The 17,664-nt window shown below is 40.0% G+C and overlaps 1 protein-coding gene across 3 annotated transcripts in view; it reads left to right on the top strand.

Moving 5' to 3' along the window:
• The first annotated feature begins 10,354 nt into the window (after nucleotides 1–10,354).
• The window catches only part of CUL5 (cullin 5), a 281,644-nt gene continuing 274,334 nt past the window's right edge, over nucleotides 10,355–17,664 (top strand). For 2 of the 3 annotated variants that reach the window (XM_029602459.1, XM_029602460.1), the window contains exon 1: nucleotides 10,364–10,738. In XM_029602459.1, coding sequence (XP_029458319.1) covers nucleotides 10,715–10,738 — 24 coding nt within the window. In that variant the 5' untranslated portion in view covers nucleotides 10,364–10,714. Of the gene's footprint in view, nucleotides 10,739–17,664 lie in introns of all 3 variants that reach the window. The other variant, XM_029602461.1, reaches the window with a different exon arrangement.

Here is a 17,664-nt window from a genome sequence, read left to right on the forward strand (position 1 = left end):
GAGATGGAAAAGACCAGTGACTGAAATTATTGGCTCATGAGAATCTCTGATTTTTCAAAGACCAATCAAATAACTGTCCTGGTTGATCAATCACAGTTTTCCACTGCAAACGAAAAATAACCCCTAATGTTCTTCCTCTTATGTTAATGACTATGCTGAAGATCATAAGTAGAGCTAAACCTAAAACCAGCATTAATAATGTAAATTTTTGGGATTGTTGTACACAAGAAATAAAAGTTTCTATTTTACCCTTTGAATTACAATAGGTTTTGCTATGGAGGTTTCTGGAGGCATAGGAATCTCAACAGATATGGAAACTGGTTCAGTCAATGAAACTTCAGGAGTCGTCAGCTCCATTCCCACATCTTCCTGCCTCTTTTGCCTTTTCTGCCACCACATCCATTTTTGGTTTGTCATTGTCATCCTGAACACCCTCCCATTGAAATGAAGAAATTTTCAAAATGTCCGTTCCTGTCCTCTCTTGTCCCAAAACACTATCGTTCTGGGGTTTATAACTTTAAAAATAGGAACGGGTTTTTGCCAATGTGGGCGTAGAGGTCTAAGAGTAGATACCATCTCCTGGACAAGAAGGCCAAGAAAAAGTGAAGGGTGGTGAAATGTCACCATGAATCAGGGAAGTCTGCAACTCCTGCAAGAGAGACAGATGATCCTGAGAGTGGGATTGGGCGGGCAATAAATCCAAAGAGGTATTAGCATCAGCACCAAACATTTTCTTAAATGGTGTAACACCCCCCCCCCCTCTGAGTCAGGTAAATAAATTAGACCAAATTGTACAACAGAAATCAAAGGAAACCACTACAAGTCACGTCCAAATAATTTAGTGAGAGCTTGTTATACATCAGAATTTTTCCTCTCCACCTTACCACTACTTTGGGGATGGTAGTTGGCACTGTATTTCACAGCATTGACTTGAATCTTGTTTTCCCAGCTCTTTGTTCTCGCATAAGGGAGAATACTGTCCTATTAATAAAATTAAAAAAAAACCAAAACCACTCACTTAACTGGGGGTGGGGGGAAATAATCCTTTAGAGGTGGAGTGATGAATGGTAATGCAGAATATATAGGGCAGCTCTGCCTCCTACATGCTCCTGTTTATTCTAAAGAAACTACTGCAGCAGTATGTAACTTGAGACTTTTAATTAGAGAAAGACAGAGACAAAGACAAAAAAGGGAGGGGGAGGAACAAACTATTTTGTTCCTCGGAGTAGCACAGGTTTACATCAATCGTGTGAATACCTCACAACTCAGTTTGTCCAGCAATGCGCATAACAATTTATACTCTTCATACTGACCAATCAGAGCATATTCAGAGTGTTGTTTTTAGATAAGTGCAGTACATTTGATTTGAGAATGTATTAGACCAATCAGCTAATGGGTCTGGGGTGTTGGCTCGTTGCATTCCAGCACATAGTCAGGGTCCTCTGCTTTCTTTGTCTAAAAACTAGTATTCAAGAATACAGCAGAAAGAGGTGCCTCAGAAAGTCAGTGCATAATACAACATAAACTCCAAATACTTCTTTTTGAATCATCCAAATAACCTTTAACCTCTTCCAAAACATTACATAAAGCAGTTGAAAATTCATCAAAGACGACCAAAATTTCTGGGAGGGAGGGAGGAATAAACCCCATATAATCTAGCATATTTAATAAGATTTGCCTTACTGGGTTGGTCCATGAAGCCCAGTATCCTGTTTCTAACAGTGGCCAATTCAGGGCACAAATATCTGGCAGGATCTCAAGGGGTAGATAGATTCCAAGCTGCTTATCTCAGCGATAAGCAGTGGATTTCTCCAAGTCCACCTTAATAATTGTTTATGGACTTTTCTTCCAGGAACTTGTCCAAACCTTTTTTTAAACAAGCTACACTAACAACGAATTCCAGAGCTTAATTAACGTTGAATAAAACAATATTTTCTCTTATTAGTTTTAAATGTATCACCTAGTAACTTGTGTGTCCTCTAGTCTTTGTACTCTTTGAAAGAGTAAACTAATTAATATTTTCTCGTTCTACTCCACTCATTTTATATTTCTTTATCATATTTCCCCTCAGCTGCCTCTTCTTCAAGCTGAAGAGAACATAAGAACATGCCATACTGGGTCAGACCAAGGGTCCATCAAGCCCAACAGTGGCCAATCCAGGCCATAAGAACTTGGCAAGTACCCAAAAACTAAGTCTATTCCATGTTACCGTTGCTAGTAATTGCGGTAGTGTTTATCTAAGTCAACTTAAATTAATAGCAGGTAATGGACTTCTCCTCCAACAACTTATCCAATCCTTTTTTAAACACAGCTATACTAACTGCACTAACCACATCTTCTGGCAACAAATTCCAGAATTTAATTGTGCGTTGAGTGAAAAAGAACTTTCTCCGATTAGTTTCAAATGTACCACATGCTAACTTCATGGAGTCCCCCCTAGTCTTTCTATTATCCGAAAGAGTAAAAAACCGATTCACATCTACCCATTCTAGCCCTCTCATGATTTTAAACACCTCTATCATATCCCCCCTCAGCCATCTCTTCTCCAAGCTGAAAAGTCCTAACCTCTTTAGTCTTTCCTCATAGGGGAGCTGTTCCATTCCCCTTATCATTTTGGTCGCCCTTCTCTGTACCTTCTCCATCACAATTATATCTTTTTTGAGATGCGGCGACCAGAATTGTACTCAGTATTCAAGGTGCGGACTCACCGTGGAGTGATGCAGAGGCATTATGACATTTTCCGTTTTATTCACCATTCCCTTTCTAATAATTCCCAACATTCTGTTTGCTTTTTTGACTGCCGCAGCACACTGAACCGGCGATTTCAGTGTGTTATCCACTATGACGCCCAGATCTCGTTCTTGGGTGGTAGCCCCTAATATGGAACCTAACATTGTGTAACTATAGCATGGGTTATTTTTCCTATATGCATCAACTTTGTGATTTAACTACTCTGAACAATTTTGTATCATCTGCAAATCTGATTACCTCACTCGTCGTATTTCTTTCCAGATAATTTATAAATATATTGAAAAGTAAGGGTCCCAATACAGCTCCCTGAGGCACTCCACTGCCCACACCCTTCCACTGAGAAAATTGTCCATTTAATCCTACTCTGTTTCCTGTCTTTTAGCCAGTTTGTAACCCACGAAAGGACATCGCCACCTATCCCATGACTTTTTACTTTTCCTAGAAGCCTCTCATGAGGAACTTTGTCAAACGCCTTCTGAAAATCCAAGTACACTACATCTACAGGTTCAACTTTATCCACATGTTTATTAACTCCTTCAAAAAAGTGAAGCAGATTTGTGAGCCAAGACTTGCCTTGGGTAAAGCCATGCTGACTTTGTTCCATTAAACCATGTCTTTCTATATGTTCTGTGATTTTGATATTTAGAATACTTTCCACTATTTTTCCTAGCACTGAAGTCAGGCTAACCGGTCTGTAGTTTCCTGGATCACCCCTGGAGCCCTTTTAAAATATGGGGGTTACATTAGCTATCCTCCAGTCTTCAGGTACAATGGATGATTTTAATGACAGTTTACCAATTTTTACTAATAGTCTGAAATTTCATTTTTTAGTTCCTTCAGAACTCTGGAGTTTATACCATCCGGTCCAGGTGATTTACTACTCTTCAGTTTGTCAATCAGGTCTAGATTCACTGTGATTTGGTTCATTCCATCTGAATCATTACCCATGAAAACCTTCTCCAGTACAGGTACCTCCCTAACATCCTCTTCAGTAAACACCGAAGAGAAGAAATCATTTAATCTTTCCGCGATGGCCTTATCTTCTCTAAGTGCCCCTTTAACCCAAATTCTTTAGCCTTTCCTCATAGGAGAATCATTCCATCTCTTGTATCATTTTGGTTGCCCTTCTCTGTACCTTTTCTAATTCTGCTATATCTATTTTTGAGATGTGGCGACCATGATTGCATACAGTACTCAAGGTGTGGTCTCACTATGGAGTGGTACAGAGGCATTATGACACCCTCTGTTTTATTCTCAGTTTCTTTCTAATATTTCCTAGCATTCTATTTGCTTTCTTGGCCACTGCCGCTATACACTGAGCAGAGGATTTCCACATATTATCCACAACAAATGCCTAGTGGTGACTCTCAATGGAGAACCTTGCCTTGTGTAGCTATAATTTGGGTTGTTCTTCCCTACATGCATTGCTATGCATTAGTCTACATTAAAGGTTATCTGCCATTTGGATGGCCAGTCTCCCAGTCTCCTACAATCCTGATACCATTTCTAGTTCATTTATAAGTGTGTTAAAAAGCACTGGTCCAAATACAGATCCCTGGGGCACTTCATTATTAACCCATCTCCATTGAAAAGATTGACCATTTAACCCTAAACTCTGTTTTCTATCTTTTAACCAATTCTCAATCCACAATAGAACATTGCCTCCTATCCCATGACTTTCTAATTCCTCAAGAGGCACTCATGAGATAGGTTGTCAAATGCACATAGGGAAAAATAACCCTTGCTGTAGTTACATGATGTTAGTTCCTAATATGGAACCATTCACCCAGGAAAAAGATCTAGGCATCATAGTGGATAATACTTTAAAATCGTCAGCTCAATGTGCTGCAGCAGTCAAAAAAGCAAACAATGTTAGGAATTATTAGGAAGGGAACAGTTAATAAAATATATCATAATGCCTCTGTATCGCTCCATGGTGAGACTGCACCTTGAATACTGTGTACAATTCTGGTCGCCGCATCTCAAAAAAGATATAGTTGCAATGGAGAAGGTACAAAGAAGAGCAACCAAAATGATAAAGGGGATGGAACAGTTCCCCTATGAGGAAAGGCTGAAGAGGTTAGGGCTGTTCAGCTTGGCAAAGAGACGGCTGAGGGAGGATATAATTGAGGTCTTTAAGATCATGAGATGTCTTGAACGAGTAGATGTGAATCGGTTATTTACACTTTCAGATAATAGAAGGACTAGGGGGCATTCCATGAAGTTAACAAGTAGCATATTTAAAACTAATCAGAGAAAATTATTTTTCACTCAACGCACAATAAAGCTCTGGAATTTGTTGCCAGAGGATGTGGTTAGTGCAGTTAGCGTAGCTGGGTTCAAAAAAGGTTTGAAGAAGTTCTTGGAGAAGTCCATTAACTGCTATTAATCAAGTTTACATAGGGAATAGCCATTGCTAATAATTGCAACAGTAGCATGGGATCTTCTTGGTGTTTGGGTAATTGCCAGGTTCTTGTGGCCTGGTTTGGCCTCTGTTGGAAACAGGATCCTAGGCTTGATGGACCCTTGGTCTGACCCAGCATGGCAATTTCTTATGTTCTTATGCTTCTGAAAATCTGCATACACTATATCAACTGGCTCACCTTTACCCACGTTTATTCATGCCTTCAAAAAAATGTAGCAGATTGGTGAGGGAAGCTTTTCCTTGACTAAATCCATGCTGGCTTTGTCTCATTAAACTATGACTATATACAGTTGTGCTTATAAGTTTACATACCCCTGGCAGAATTTGTAAGATGTGTATCATTTTAAGAAAACATGAGTGATCAGACAAAACATCTGTTATTTTAATGTATTTCCAATTAAACTATCATGCATCACAGTATAGCACAATTATTAAACAAACCAAAGCTTTGAAGGAAATAATAAAATAGTCCTTATCAAAAGTTTGCATACCCTTGAATGTTTGGGCTGGTAATATACATTCAAGTTGACACACACAGGTTGAGATGTCAATGAAGGGTAGGTATCTAGACCTGTGCTTTGTTTGATTGTAATTAGTGTCTGTGTATAAATAGTCAATGAGTTTCTTAGCTCTTGAGAAAACCTCTTATATTTCATCCAGGGCTGCATTGACTTAGGTGGCTACTGAAGCATGGGGAAAGCAAATGAACTGTCAAAGGATCTGCGAGAAAAGTAGTTCAATTTTATAAATCAGGAAAAGATTTGAAAATGCCAATCAGTACTGTTCAAACTCTGATCAAGAAGTGGAAATTAGAAGTCCAAGAAAGATTTCAGACAGAACTGCCAGGAAAATATTTTGGGATGTAAAGAAAGACCCACAAGCAACTTCTGCTGAAATACAGGCTTCTCTGAAACAGTGTGTGTGGGTGTTTCAGCATGCACAATAAGGAGCCACTTGAACAAAAATAGGCTGTATGGTAGAGTTGCCAGAAAAAAGAGCCATTGTTGCACCAACACCATAAAACAGCCCATTTACAATATGCCAAACAGCACCTAGAGAAGCCTCAAAACTTCTGGAACAAAATAATTTAGAATGATGAGACCAAAACTGAACTTTATGATTACAATCATAAATGCTATGTTTGAAGAGGAGTCAAGAAATGCCTATAAAGAGAAGCAAACTATCCCTTACCATGAAGCATGGAAGTGAATCTTTGCTGTTTTGGGGGTGTGAGAGATACAGCAGCACAAGGAATTTAGTCAAACTTGATGGCTGGATGAATGCAGCATTTTATCAGAAAATATTGGAGGAGAATTTGCATTCATCAGCCAGGAAGCTGTGCATAGGGCACACTTGGACTTTCTAATAAGTTACAATGATCTGAAACATAAGGCCAAGTCGACCCTACAGTAGTTGCATCACAAGAAAGTGAAGGTTCTGAAGTGGCCGTCGCAAGTCTCCTGCCCTCAACATCATTGAGCCATTTTGGGGAGAACCCAAACATGTAGTTCATGCTAAACCAAAGAATTTACAAGATCTGGATACTTTTTGCCAAGAATGGGAAGCTTTACCACATGAGAAAATAAAGGGCTTCATTCACAACTATCACAAAAGGCTGCAAGCCTTTATGGACGGAAAAGAGGGCAAAACACGATATTAAGAACTAAGGGTATGCAAACTTTTGAGCATGACCATTTATTATTTCCTTTATTGCTATGGTCTGTTTAATGTTTATACTATTCTGTGATGCAAAATATTTTTAATGTTTCAAATTTGACTAAAAGACATGTTTTGTCTGATCACTCATTTTAAAAAAAATGCTATACATCAAACAAATTCTGCCAGGGATATGTAAACTTATGAGCACAACTGTATATATTCAGTAATTGTATTCTTTAGAATAGTTTAAACTATCTTTCCCAGCACCAACATCAGATTCATCAGTTTGTAGTTTCCTAGTTCACCCCTGGAACCCTTTTTAAAAACAGGTTACATTGGCTACCCTCCAATTTTCAGGCACTGTAGCCTATTGCAATGATAGTTTACAGATCAATAGTATGGTTGCAATTTCATTTTTCAGTTCTTTCAGCACTCTGGGATGTATATCATCTGGTCCAAGTGATTTGCTACTCTTTAGTTTGTCATTTTGCCCATTTACAGAAATGCATGTGGCTTTATGGAGACCCACCCACCTAAATGTGATGCTCACATACATTTTTATTTATGTAAAAATGTTTCTATACCGTCGTTTAGTAATATACCATCACAACGGTTTACATTTCGGCATTTTATTTTAACCGTGTCATAATATAGATTGATGAGAGTTCCTACATAGTTTGTTTTTGCTAGGCTTGAACTTTTTTCACTTAAATAATTCTCACAAAGTTAAGTATAATCAAGTAAAAACATTATTTTAAAAAACCCAAAAAAAAAAAGATTTCCATTAAAATAGAAAGCATAAAACAGGATTATATAAGAATAAAACCTAAATGCAATTTAAAAAAGGTAAATCACATTCCAGATTCAATATAATGCAATTAATCTGTAAAAACACGCCTAGACTCCTTTTTCATATGCTTGCCTAAACAACCATGTCCAAGTCTTTTCTGAAAGTGAAAAAAATCCTTCTGTAACCTTATATCAACAGGAAGAGTGGTCCAAAGTTTTGGCCCCACAATTGAAATCACCCATTCCCTTAACCCACTTAAGTATGCAGTCCAGATATTTCATTATAGATTATTCTATGTAATAGCCCATGCACAGCCACATCTCCTGGGCACCCAATGCCATGGATGCGCTAGGGATGCATAATTATTCCTAGTGCACCCTATTTAGCATGGTGGCTCATTTGCCTATTGCATTGAGTGCCCAATATAGGTGAATAATCGTGCGGCAAAAAATGGGTGCCCAGTTGTTTTTTTTTTAAAGGCACTTTATTGCATTGGCCTGAAAGCGTTTTACAGCTCTAGCAGCATCAATATCTGGCACCTCCCCCACCTCAGTACTTCCCTGGAAAATTGGGCATCCAAATGGCAGATGAAATTTAATGTGGATAAGTGCAAGGTGATGCTATGGTTCCACGATGTTAGGTTCCATATTAGGAGCTACCACCCAGGAAAGAAATCTAGGCGTCATAGTGGATAATACATTGAAATAGTTGGCTCAGTGTGCGGTGACAGTCAAAAAAGAAAACAGAATGTTAGGAATTAGGAAGGGAATGGTTAATAAAACGGAAAATGTCATAATTCCTCTGTATCGCTCCATGGTGAGACCGCACCTTGAATACTGTGTACAATTCTGGTCGCCTCATCTGAGAAAAGATATAGTTGCAATGGAGAAGGTACAAAGATGGGCGACCAAAATGATAAAGGGGATGGAACAGCTCCCCTATGAGGAAAGACTAAAGAGGTTAGGACTGTTCAGCCTGGAGAAGAGATGGCTAAGGGGGGGGATATGATAGAGGTGTTGAAAATCATGAAAGGTCTAGAATGGGTAAATATGAATCAGTTATTTATTCTTTTGAATAATAGGACTAGGGGGCATGCCATGAAGTTAGCATTTAAAATTTATCTGAGAAAGTTCTTTTTCACTCAACGCACAATTAAATTCTGGGATTTGTTGCCAGTGCAGTTAGTGTAGCTGGGTTTAAAACAGGTTTGGATACGTTCTTGGAGAAGTCCATTAACTGCTATGGGACTTAGTTTTTGGGTACTTGCCAGGTACTTATAGCCTGGATTGGCCATTGTTGGAAACAGGATGCTGGGCTTGATGGACCCTTGGTCTGACCCAGTATGGCATATTCTTATGCTAGCCTCCTTGACTGTTGGGACTGCCAGATAGCATACACCCTTCTCCTATACAAGCTTCTTGTTTAAAATAGGAAATAGGCATGCCTCATATGTAGGGAGGAAGTGAAATTGTTGTCCCAGCAAGTACTGTACATAGATAGCAGTTGGGGCTTGAAATCATCCAATTGCTGTGGAAGTTTGAGGAGATACAGGATATTGGCAGGTCCTTGATGGGATGTGCATATATAGGGTGGAAAGGCTGCAGCAATGGAGGTTCACCAGGGGCTTGCAACCCATGGTACCTTATGGAGCTGGCTAACCTTAGTCTTGTTTATTTCTCTAAGTTAAAATGAAGAAAGGAAGAAGAAACAAGTTAACAGAGAAATATAGACAAGGGGGAAGACAGACAAAACAGAGGAAGGAGAAAAGAAAATAATTAACAAGGAGATAACAGCGGCAAAAGCAATTAAACAGAAAACGCAAGATTAATTTAACAGCTTTTTTTATACCAACATTAAGATACTCATCATATCGGTTAACATTGTAACAGGAGGAGGAAATTACAATAATAAGCACATGACAGCAAAAAAGGTTAAGAATGTTTCTCTTCAGAAAGGATATTGGGTGGGGGTGGGGAGGGGGGGTTGTCAGGCATTATTTCTGATTCTGTGAAATTTGAAGTAAACCAAAATGTCTTTCTAGATCAGATAAAACTCCATACTGTCATGTACTTTATAAAATAATAATAAATTGGAAGCTTAACATTCTATATAACCGCAATTCACGCCCTTCCAGACATTTCTTTTTATAAAGCCTCCATTCACCCTTCCCCAGGCATTTCTTTTTAAAAAGCGCCAACTCCGCTTTTTTCTCCGTCTCTCCCTCTCCCAATCACCCACAGTTCTAGGAAGGAGGAAAGTCTGTTTCCCAAAGGACTTATTTCCACCCAAAAGTTTGCTACAGCTTGGGATAATTAAAAGTTATAGAGGGAGGAGAAGGGGAGAGAGAACGGGGCGACACACATTTATTAGGCGAAAGCTGCCAACTTTGCTACCCCCCCCCCCCAAATCGCTCAAGAGCTTTGAGAAGTAAAAAAGTCAAGATACCAACTCAAGGACCTACCTTCACCAGTTTGGTGCAATTAAGCTTAGCCTGTCCAATGTTATTAGAGGACCACAGACATTTTATAATCTAATACAATATCTGCTTTATTGAACCGAAACGGAAAAAAAATTACACGCTGCATCGCAAGAGCAAATTGAATTAAGCATCTCACACACCCACCACTCCTATGCCTCGCGCTCCGGGTTTTCAGCCAGGGACCCAGGAGTGTGCCTTTCCCAGTAGGTCACGTGAACTACCCCTCCCTTTCCTGTGCACTAGCCTCCCACTGTACATTGGGGGCGGGCAGGAGCGCGAGCTTCCCTCCCGCCTCCTGGCTGCGGGACAGGAAGTGCGCGCGGCTCAGTCACTGAATAAGAGAAAAGAGGCCTGGCTATTACTGCCGCCTCCTCCTCCTCATCCATCAAGAGCAACCTCTCTTGTCTTAGCGCGACGGTTCGGCAGGTGGTAGAGATGTCAGAACCTTCCCATCACCCAGGCGACTAGCGCTAATGAAGCCGAAGTAGATACAAAGCGGCTGCGCAGCCCTAACCAGCCAAGGGACCTCGCGGCGGCAGAGTTTGTGGAGGTTGCACCTCCTTTCCCCGAGGTCTCGCGAGACTCCGCGGGAAGATAAGTTGAAGGGAATATGGCGACGTCTAATTTGTTAAAGGTAAGATTCTGCTGGCTTAGCCGGGTGCAGAAGTAGCGGGAGCTGGGAGGGTGAGCGGTCGGGACAGGGTAGTTCCGTTTCCCTTGCAGCTTCCAGACTAATTGACTGGCGGTGCCGGGTCTGAGAGAGCGAGTGGCGGGTCAAGGGCCTGCTGTATTTATACCGTGCCCCCCCCCCCCCCCTCTCTTCCCCTCCTCTTCTTTCTAGCGCTGAGCCCTCCTCCCACTGCTCTCCGTCGGTAACGCGCTGCTGCGGGTTGCCCAGTCTCTACTGCCTGCGTTCCTGCGTTACTACTCTAGTCAGGCTTGAGAGAGAGAATTATCATGATGTGCCATGCTTATAGCTTTAATGTGTGCTGGTCCTACTCTATATATTGGCAAGAACACATTCCGAGGTTTGCAAGCTATTGTCACGCTGCAAGAACCGAGTCTGCAAAGCATAAACTATTTGCGTGGGAGACTATACGACCAGGCACACACAGTTATTCCAGCCTCCACGGTTTCTTGTATGCTTATTTTAGCCACACTGAATTCAATTATAATCTACCATAAATATGAAGTCTTCCACAAAAACTCATATATTTGTTGTTGTACTGTAATATGTGACCCGGTAGGTGATTGTAGCAATGTGTGTAACAATACTTTTGGAATTTGTGTATACATTATAACTTAAATGACAGTTTTATAAGTTTGCACTCATGTCTAGGTGTGTACCTAATATTAACCAACTTTTAGACCAGTGAAACTTTGTATTTAAATAGTCCCAGGACTTAAACTAATAGGAAAAATCTGAAACCAAAATTATTTTTGCTTGTAGAGGAGTGGGTCTCATAAAAATTCACTTTTTAAAGTGAATTGGACAAAATTATAGTTTTTAAAGATGTCCATGTTGAGTGAACTTTCACATTTTAACTGTTATACAACGGGTAAGTTTAAATGAGAAAAGGTATGTTATACATGGATATCTGATATGGCTAGTTGGTAATGTGAGAAACAATTGTAGAATTTCCTTTTGTATAGGAAACAAACATTTTTTAACTTTCTTCTGAACGGTGATTGAAGCTACCTAGAAGCAAACTAGCCCCTGTTGCTCTTGTTTCAGGATACATGTAATATTGTGCAATCAAGAGCTTCAAAAGTGGGACTAATTTTAAGCAGTTTGCAAGTCTCTGTGCTATCTGAAATTTTTGGGTATTGCAATTATATAATATTTACAAGAAAAAAAAGTATTATGGTGAAATGGGCCCTAAAAGATTGGAGTGCAAGCAATAAAGCAGATTTTAAAAATTGTAAACCATCTATCTAGTCTCTTCTTTTTTTTTTTTCATGATAATACAAATGACATGCATATTGAGCACCTGTTTTCCTTTTCTACATGCAGCCATGTCCTCTGGGTGCCTGATGCAGTCTTTAAATGAGGGGCTGTGTAAAAAAACAAAACAAAAAACCTCACTAGGGGAGAATTGCTTGTGTCTACCGCTCAAATGCATCAGGCACCCACAAGTGTAATGAGCACTCAGTACAAACGTCTGTTTTTTTGTTTGGGTTTTTTTTTTTTTTATACTAGCCAATTTTGCTGAAGGTGCTCATAGGTAAGCATCCCTTAAATATGGGTGTTTAAATTGTGCATCCAGAAGAACTTTTTTTTTTTTTTTAAACCAAGCCAATATACATTAAATTTTCCACTTGCTGTTTTGAAAAATAGTCATCATTTAAGAAAACTTCATACCCACAAGCTAACTACTATCGTGTAGTCTCTAATTGGAAATTCTGCTTATATTCTTACATTTCTAAATGATTAAAATATGTTGCTATACAAGATTACGTACATTCCTTGTGTCTGTCTGCTACTGAGTCTGTCTTCAAGTGTCTGTCTGCTACCGAGTAGCAGACAGACACTTGAAGACAGACTGACACAAGGAATGTATGTAATCTTGTATAGCAACATATTTTAATCATTTAGAAATGTAAGAATATAAGCAGAATTGTATGCCTTTGTATCCTAGATATTGAACATAACTTCATCACCCCTGACAAAGCCAACGAAACACAAGCCAGGTTGGGTTGTTCTCTTGCTGTTCAAGTTCTGCAATAAGTGTCTTGTCTCTTATTATTAATATTTAAAAATAACAAAAATCCTAAAAAATTGACATCAAGTGTGGAAGCTGATGATTGTAATAATGTAACACAGTCCCAAGTTACACATTTGACTGTAAAGCAAAGAGTAAAAACTGCTGCAAAATCTGCAGTGTTAGACCTATTCTTGTTGCAGAATAAGCTCATTCAATTTTATGAGGATTCCATGCTTTCCAATTATAGACTACACGATAGTAGTAGTTATCAGTTTGTGGGTATGATGTTTTCTTAATTGTTGATATTGATTTGTATGTCATACATATACAGTTTTTGCATTGAAAATAAAGTGTCACAATACTAAGTAGGAGGAACCACATAGGACCATATTTTTAAATTTCTCATGAGCCCTTGATTTGTGGATTGATTTTATGCCACCTCTGGGCCTGAAGTTAAATTTGCCACATTAGAGTGTGGTAGGCACTCAGCACTTTTCTGCATTAGGGGTAATAACTAATAGCCTAATCTACATGGAATTTACTTGTGATGGGCGCTATCAGCTATGCATTAGTTTGGACACATTTTTTTATTGCGCTAATCTTGTTGCATTGAGTGCTAGTCTAGTGCATCCAAAACATGTCCAACCACATGTAAACCTGTGCGCTAGGCTGGGCACATTCTGTTGCATCGGCCCCTATATTTCCACTCCTTCATATTGGGTATGGAAATTACTTACAAAATATTGTGCTTCCAAAGTACTTGAGATGTGTGTAAGTGATTATTTGACACTGTCGTGTTATGAGGGGAAACTCTGAATTACTCACATGCCACAAACTCTGAATCACTTTTGCCCATGTAGACTGGAGCCAACTATCAAAAGGAAATAATGCTCAAATTTGCATATGTAAAATACTTGTGCTAAAAGTACCCATGTACTTTGCACCTATTTGTGCAGGTGCCAGAGTGGGGGCAAGATAGATCATGCACATTTGAAAATCACATGTTATCGTTTTTTTGATATTTATATATTCTTAGTCTACAATATTTTAGATTATTTCAACTGCTATTACTAATGTTTTACTTTTATATATTATAGCTGTTATTCTTTTACTGTATCATTATTGTACTTTCCTTGTTAAATGTTTGTAAACAGTTGTGAAGGTTCCCACTGATATGACTGTATAGAAAACCATAAACATGTATAGGTGGTGATCCTGCTTCTAACCTATTTTATTTATTAAAATGTTTTACTTCATCAAGATACCTAGTAGATTACAACCAAAACAGATAAATAGGCTAAAATAAAACTTGTGTATAAAACAAATACAAAAATCAGGCCAATAACCCTCACCTAGCCACTTCCTTCTTCTAGTCACTTAACCAGCTCCATGATACTAAGCTCATAACCTCTTTCCTCTTCCAACTCCACACCCCACTCAATGATCAATAGACTTACTTAAACATGGCAATGGGAAGGCCTGTCTCTTTAATGTGGCCAAAAGCACATATACTTTTAGCCAGGCAGGAAAGGGCAGTTTTCAGCCAGCCTTTTTTACCTAGGTAAATGGCTTTGAAAATGTCATCTTCATACATAAGAGATAACTACATACATTGCTAGGCTTGATTTAAGGCTAAGAACTGTGAATATAGTAAGATATGCTTTTGTTACAGTTTAGTGCACGCCTTGAATGTCTTATTGCACATATAAATTAGTGTCACATCTGCTGCTGAAGCAATGGCTAATACTGTTAGAGCAGGCTTCTTAAGCTGTACAGATCATGGCACCTTAATCTTCTATGGGAGAAAGTTGATTGGAATGGGAAAGAGGTGTAGAATTGTTTTCCTCCACCTTGAACCTATTTGCACTATTTTTGGAAAACAATCCTGTTTTCATCAGACAGCACAAGATTGTAAATCAGGCATGCATCAGTCTTAAAGCAGAGCTACACTTGATCCCTGTTTACTTTTTTTTGGCCTGGTAATTCCTTCTTTCTCCTTTTTCTTCCATCTCTGTCAGAACCAGTGCTGGGGTTCTAGTGCCATGAGTAGTCATTCACAACTATTTGGGGATAGTTCCCTTATTTGAATAGACCCACCCTTCCATTCTTAATTTATTTGAATTATATTCTGCCTTTCAGGCACTTAAAAGTGGATTACAGTCAGGTACTATAGGTATATCTCTATCCCCAGAGTGCTTACACTTTAAATTTGTACCTGAGGCAATGGAGGTTGGAGTGATTTACCCAAGATCACAAGGAGCAGCACCAGGATTTGAATCATGGCTTCCCTGGTTCACAGTCTGCTGCTCTAATGACTAGTCTTATGCCCCCATACCATCATAGTAATGATACTAAGGTCAGGAGCCATGCCCAGCAGGTGAGAGCAATGACTGCTTCTGTGGCTCATTTTCAAGTAGTTCCTATTGAAGATAATTGCAAAGCTGCTACTTGGGCATCAGTCCATACCTTTGCATCCCATTACTTTCTTGAGATGGACAGTGACTTGTGCAAGCAGTTTTGCATAACCTGTTTTTGCTGTAGTCCACTCTCCATTGTGGAGTCTGGGTGGCTTTTCTAGAAAGGATCCTCTGTAAGTCTCAACTTCGGACTTCCCACATGTAATAGCTAATTCAGCCTGCTTATTGACAGGAAAAGCAAGTTTTCCTACTGTAAATGGTTATCCGTAGATAGCAGGATGAATTAGCTATGAAATACTTGCCCTTCTTAGAGAGTTGATTACATGGCTTTCTAGCTCTGGGACAGGCTGAGGAGGCTCACAAGGCAATGCCTTCATGGGAAATGCCACATATGCTCAGTAGAGCTCAAAACTCTACTGCCTTGGAGAAACAAGTCCGTTCAGTGCCGCTGGATGAGGTCACCCATATGTAATGGCTAACTAATTCATCCTATCTATGGCAAATGTTTATGGTAAGCCAATATACTTTAATGAACAAGAAGCAAGCATTTTTCAGCACGAAGGACATTCTAGAACAAAAGACCATAACTCAAGAGGGGAGGTTCAGGAATAACATTACTAAATATTTCTTAACAGAAAGGGTGGTGGTGCAGTTTTCCAATGGAAGCAAAAGCAGTAAGAAATCAAGAAAGTATGGGGTAAGCACAGAGGATCCTTAGTTGTGAAGAGAAAACCAGAGGATGTCTGGGCTCTATTCCATTGTAACTAGGAGTAAATTAGGTAGACTAGATGGACCTTGTGGTCCTTAATTGCCATCACATAACATGTTTCTATGTCAAAAAAATGTGCTAGTAGTTAATATCTGGCATGCTGGGTTTAGTTCATTTAAAACATATATTTCTTGGCAATAAATATTTCCCATATAATAAAGCATAAATATTTTTTAATAAAATGTTTTAAAATCATTTTGATTCAAGATCACAACCTTCCTCGAAAAGGTTCCTTATTAAAGTCTTCCCCATCTTATATGTTTTAAATATTCTAATGTCTAAAAAAAATTACAAATCATAATGCATTAAAATAGTTTGTTTCACAAATTGCCAGGGCAAAAAAAGCATTTGGGTTTGCCTAATTAAAGGCTAGTGCCCTGCTAGTGAGGCTACAGAATGACTTAGACCAGGGGTTGCCAACCTGTGGTTTGAGAGCCACATGTGGCTCCTTGCCCTCCTGGTCACATGGGAACTAAACAGCAGTGAACAGGAGGGACTGGAATAGGAGGTGCAGAAGTCATTCTGCTCCAGCCCCCCTCCATCTCCTGACATCATAGTGCTGCTGGTTGCTGCAGAGACAGAAGAGGGGCCTGTTTGACAGTTTAGCCCCTGTTTGACAGTTTCTCCACTTATCTTTGCTCTGTTCATCTCCTTCCCCCCTTTTGCTATTGTCAAGCCTGGATGGGTCAAGTTCAGGTCAATGCCATCTTGAAAAATGGTGTTGACTGACCCTAAGGTAGAGGGGTGCTCTGGGACTCCAATGACCACTAACTAACAGGCCAATACAGAATGGTGCGCTCGGCTGAGCGCACCGTTTAGCCCCTGTTTGACAGCGCGTTTTACATGTGCTATTATTACCCCTTAAACTGTAAGGGGTAATAGCATGTGGAAAACGCGCAGCCAACCCCCCCCCCCCCCCCCCCGAAACTAATAGCGCTCATCACATGCAAATACATGTTGACGAGCCTATTAGTTATCCCCGCGGACAACACTGTGATATTAAGTCGGAGGTCCCAAAAACAAAAAACTGTCCGCTGGCCATCGGGTTGGAAAATGGATGCTCAATTTTGCCGGCGTCTGTTTTCCAAACCTGTCATTGTCAGCAGGTTTGACAACAGATGCCGGTAAAATTAAGCGTTGGTTGCCAGACCCGCTGACAGCTGGCTCTTCTGCTAATAAGGAGGCGCTGGGGACGTGCTAGTGTCTCTAGCGCCTCCTTATTAGCACAGGCCCTAATTTAAATAAAGAATCGTGCGCCCAGGATAGGGGCCTGGGCGAGCGTTGGGAGAGCGGGCGCTCGCCTCGGAGCATCTGCTCTCCCGTGGAGTTTTTTTGAATCGGCCTGTAAGAACTTTTGGAGGTACCTGGGGGAGTTGGGGTCTAGCTGCCCCCCCCCCCCCCTGACCACACCAGGGCTTTATTTTGGTTGGGGGAGTCTGGGTGGAGGACACTAGATCACATGGATATGCTGGTATCTGGAATGGGGGAGTGGGGGTAGAAGGGTTTCTTTTTGTCTCAGGTAAGGAGGAGTTTCAGATACTTAGGGGAGAGATTAGTGAAGGGGGCAGGGTGTTGTCATGCATTTTAAAACTTTCTTTTTCTTCTGGGGGTCTCTATTGACCCCAGGGTCATTCCCTTGCTTTTCAGGGGGGGGGGGTGCTTTAGGGCT

Source organism: Rhinatrema bivittatum, chromosome 5 (assembly GCF_901001135.1).
Source record: "Rhinatrema bivittatum chromosome 5, aRhiBiv1.1, whole genome shotgun sequence".
In the NCBI taxonomy this organism is placed as follows: domain Eukaryota; kingdom Metazoa; phylum Chordata; class Amphibia; order Gymnophiona; family Rhinatrematidae; genus Rhinatrema; species Rhinatrema bivittatum.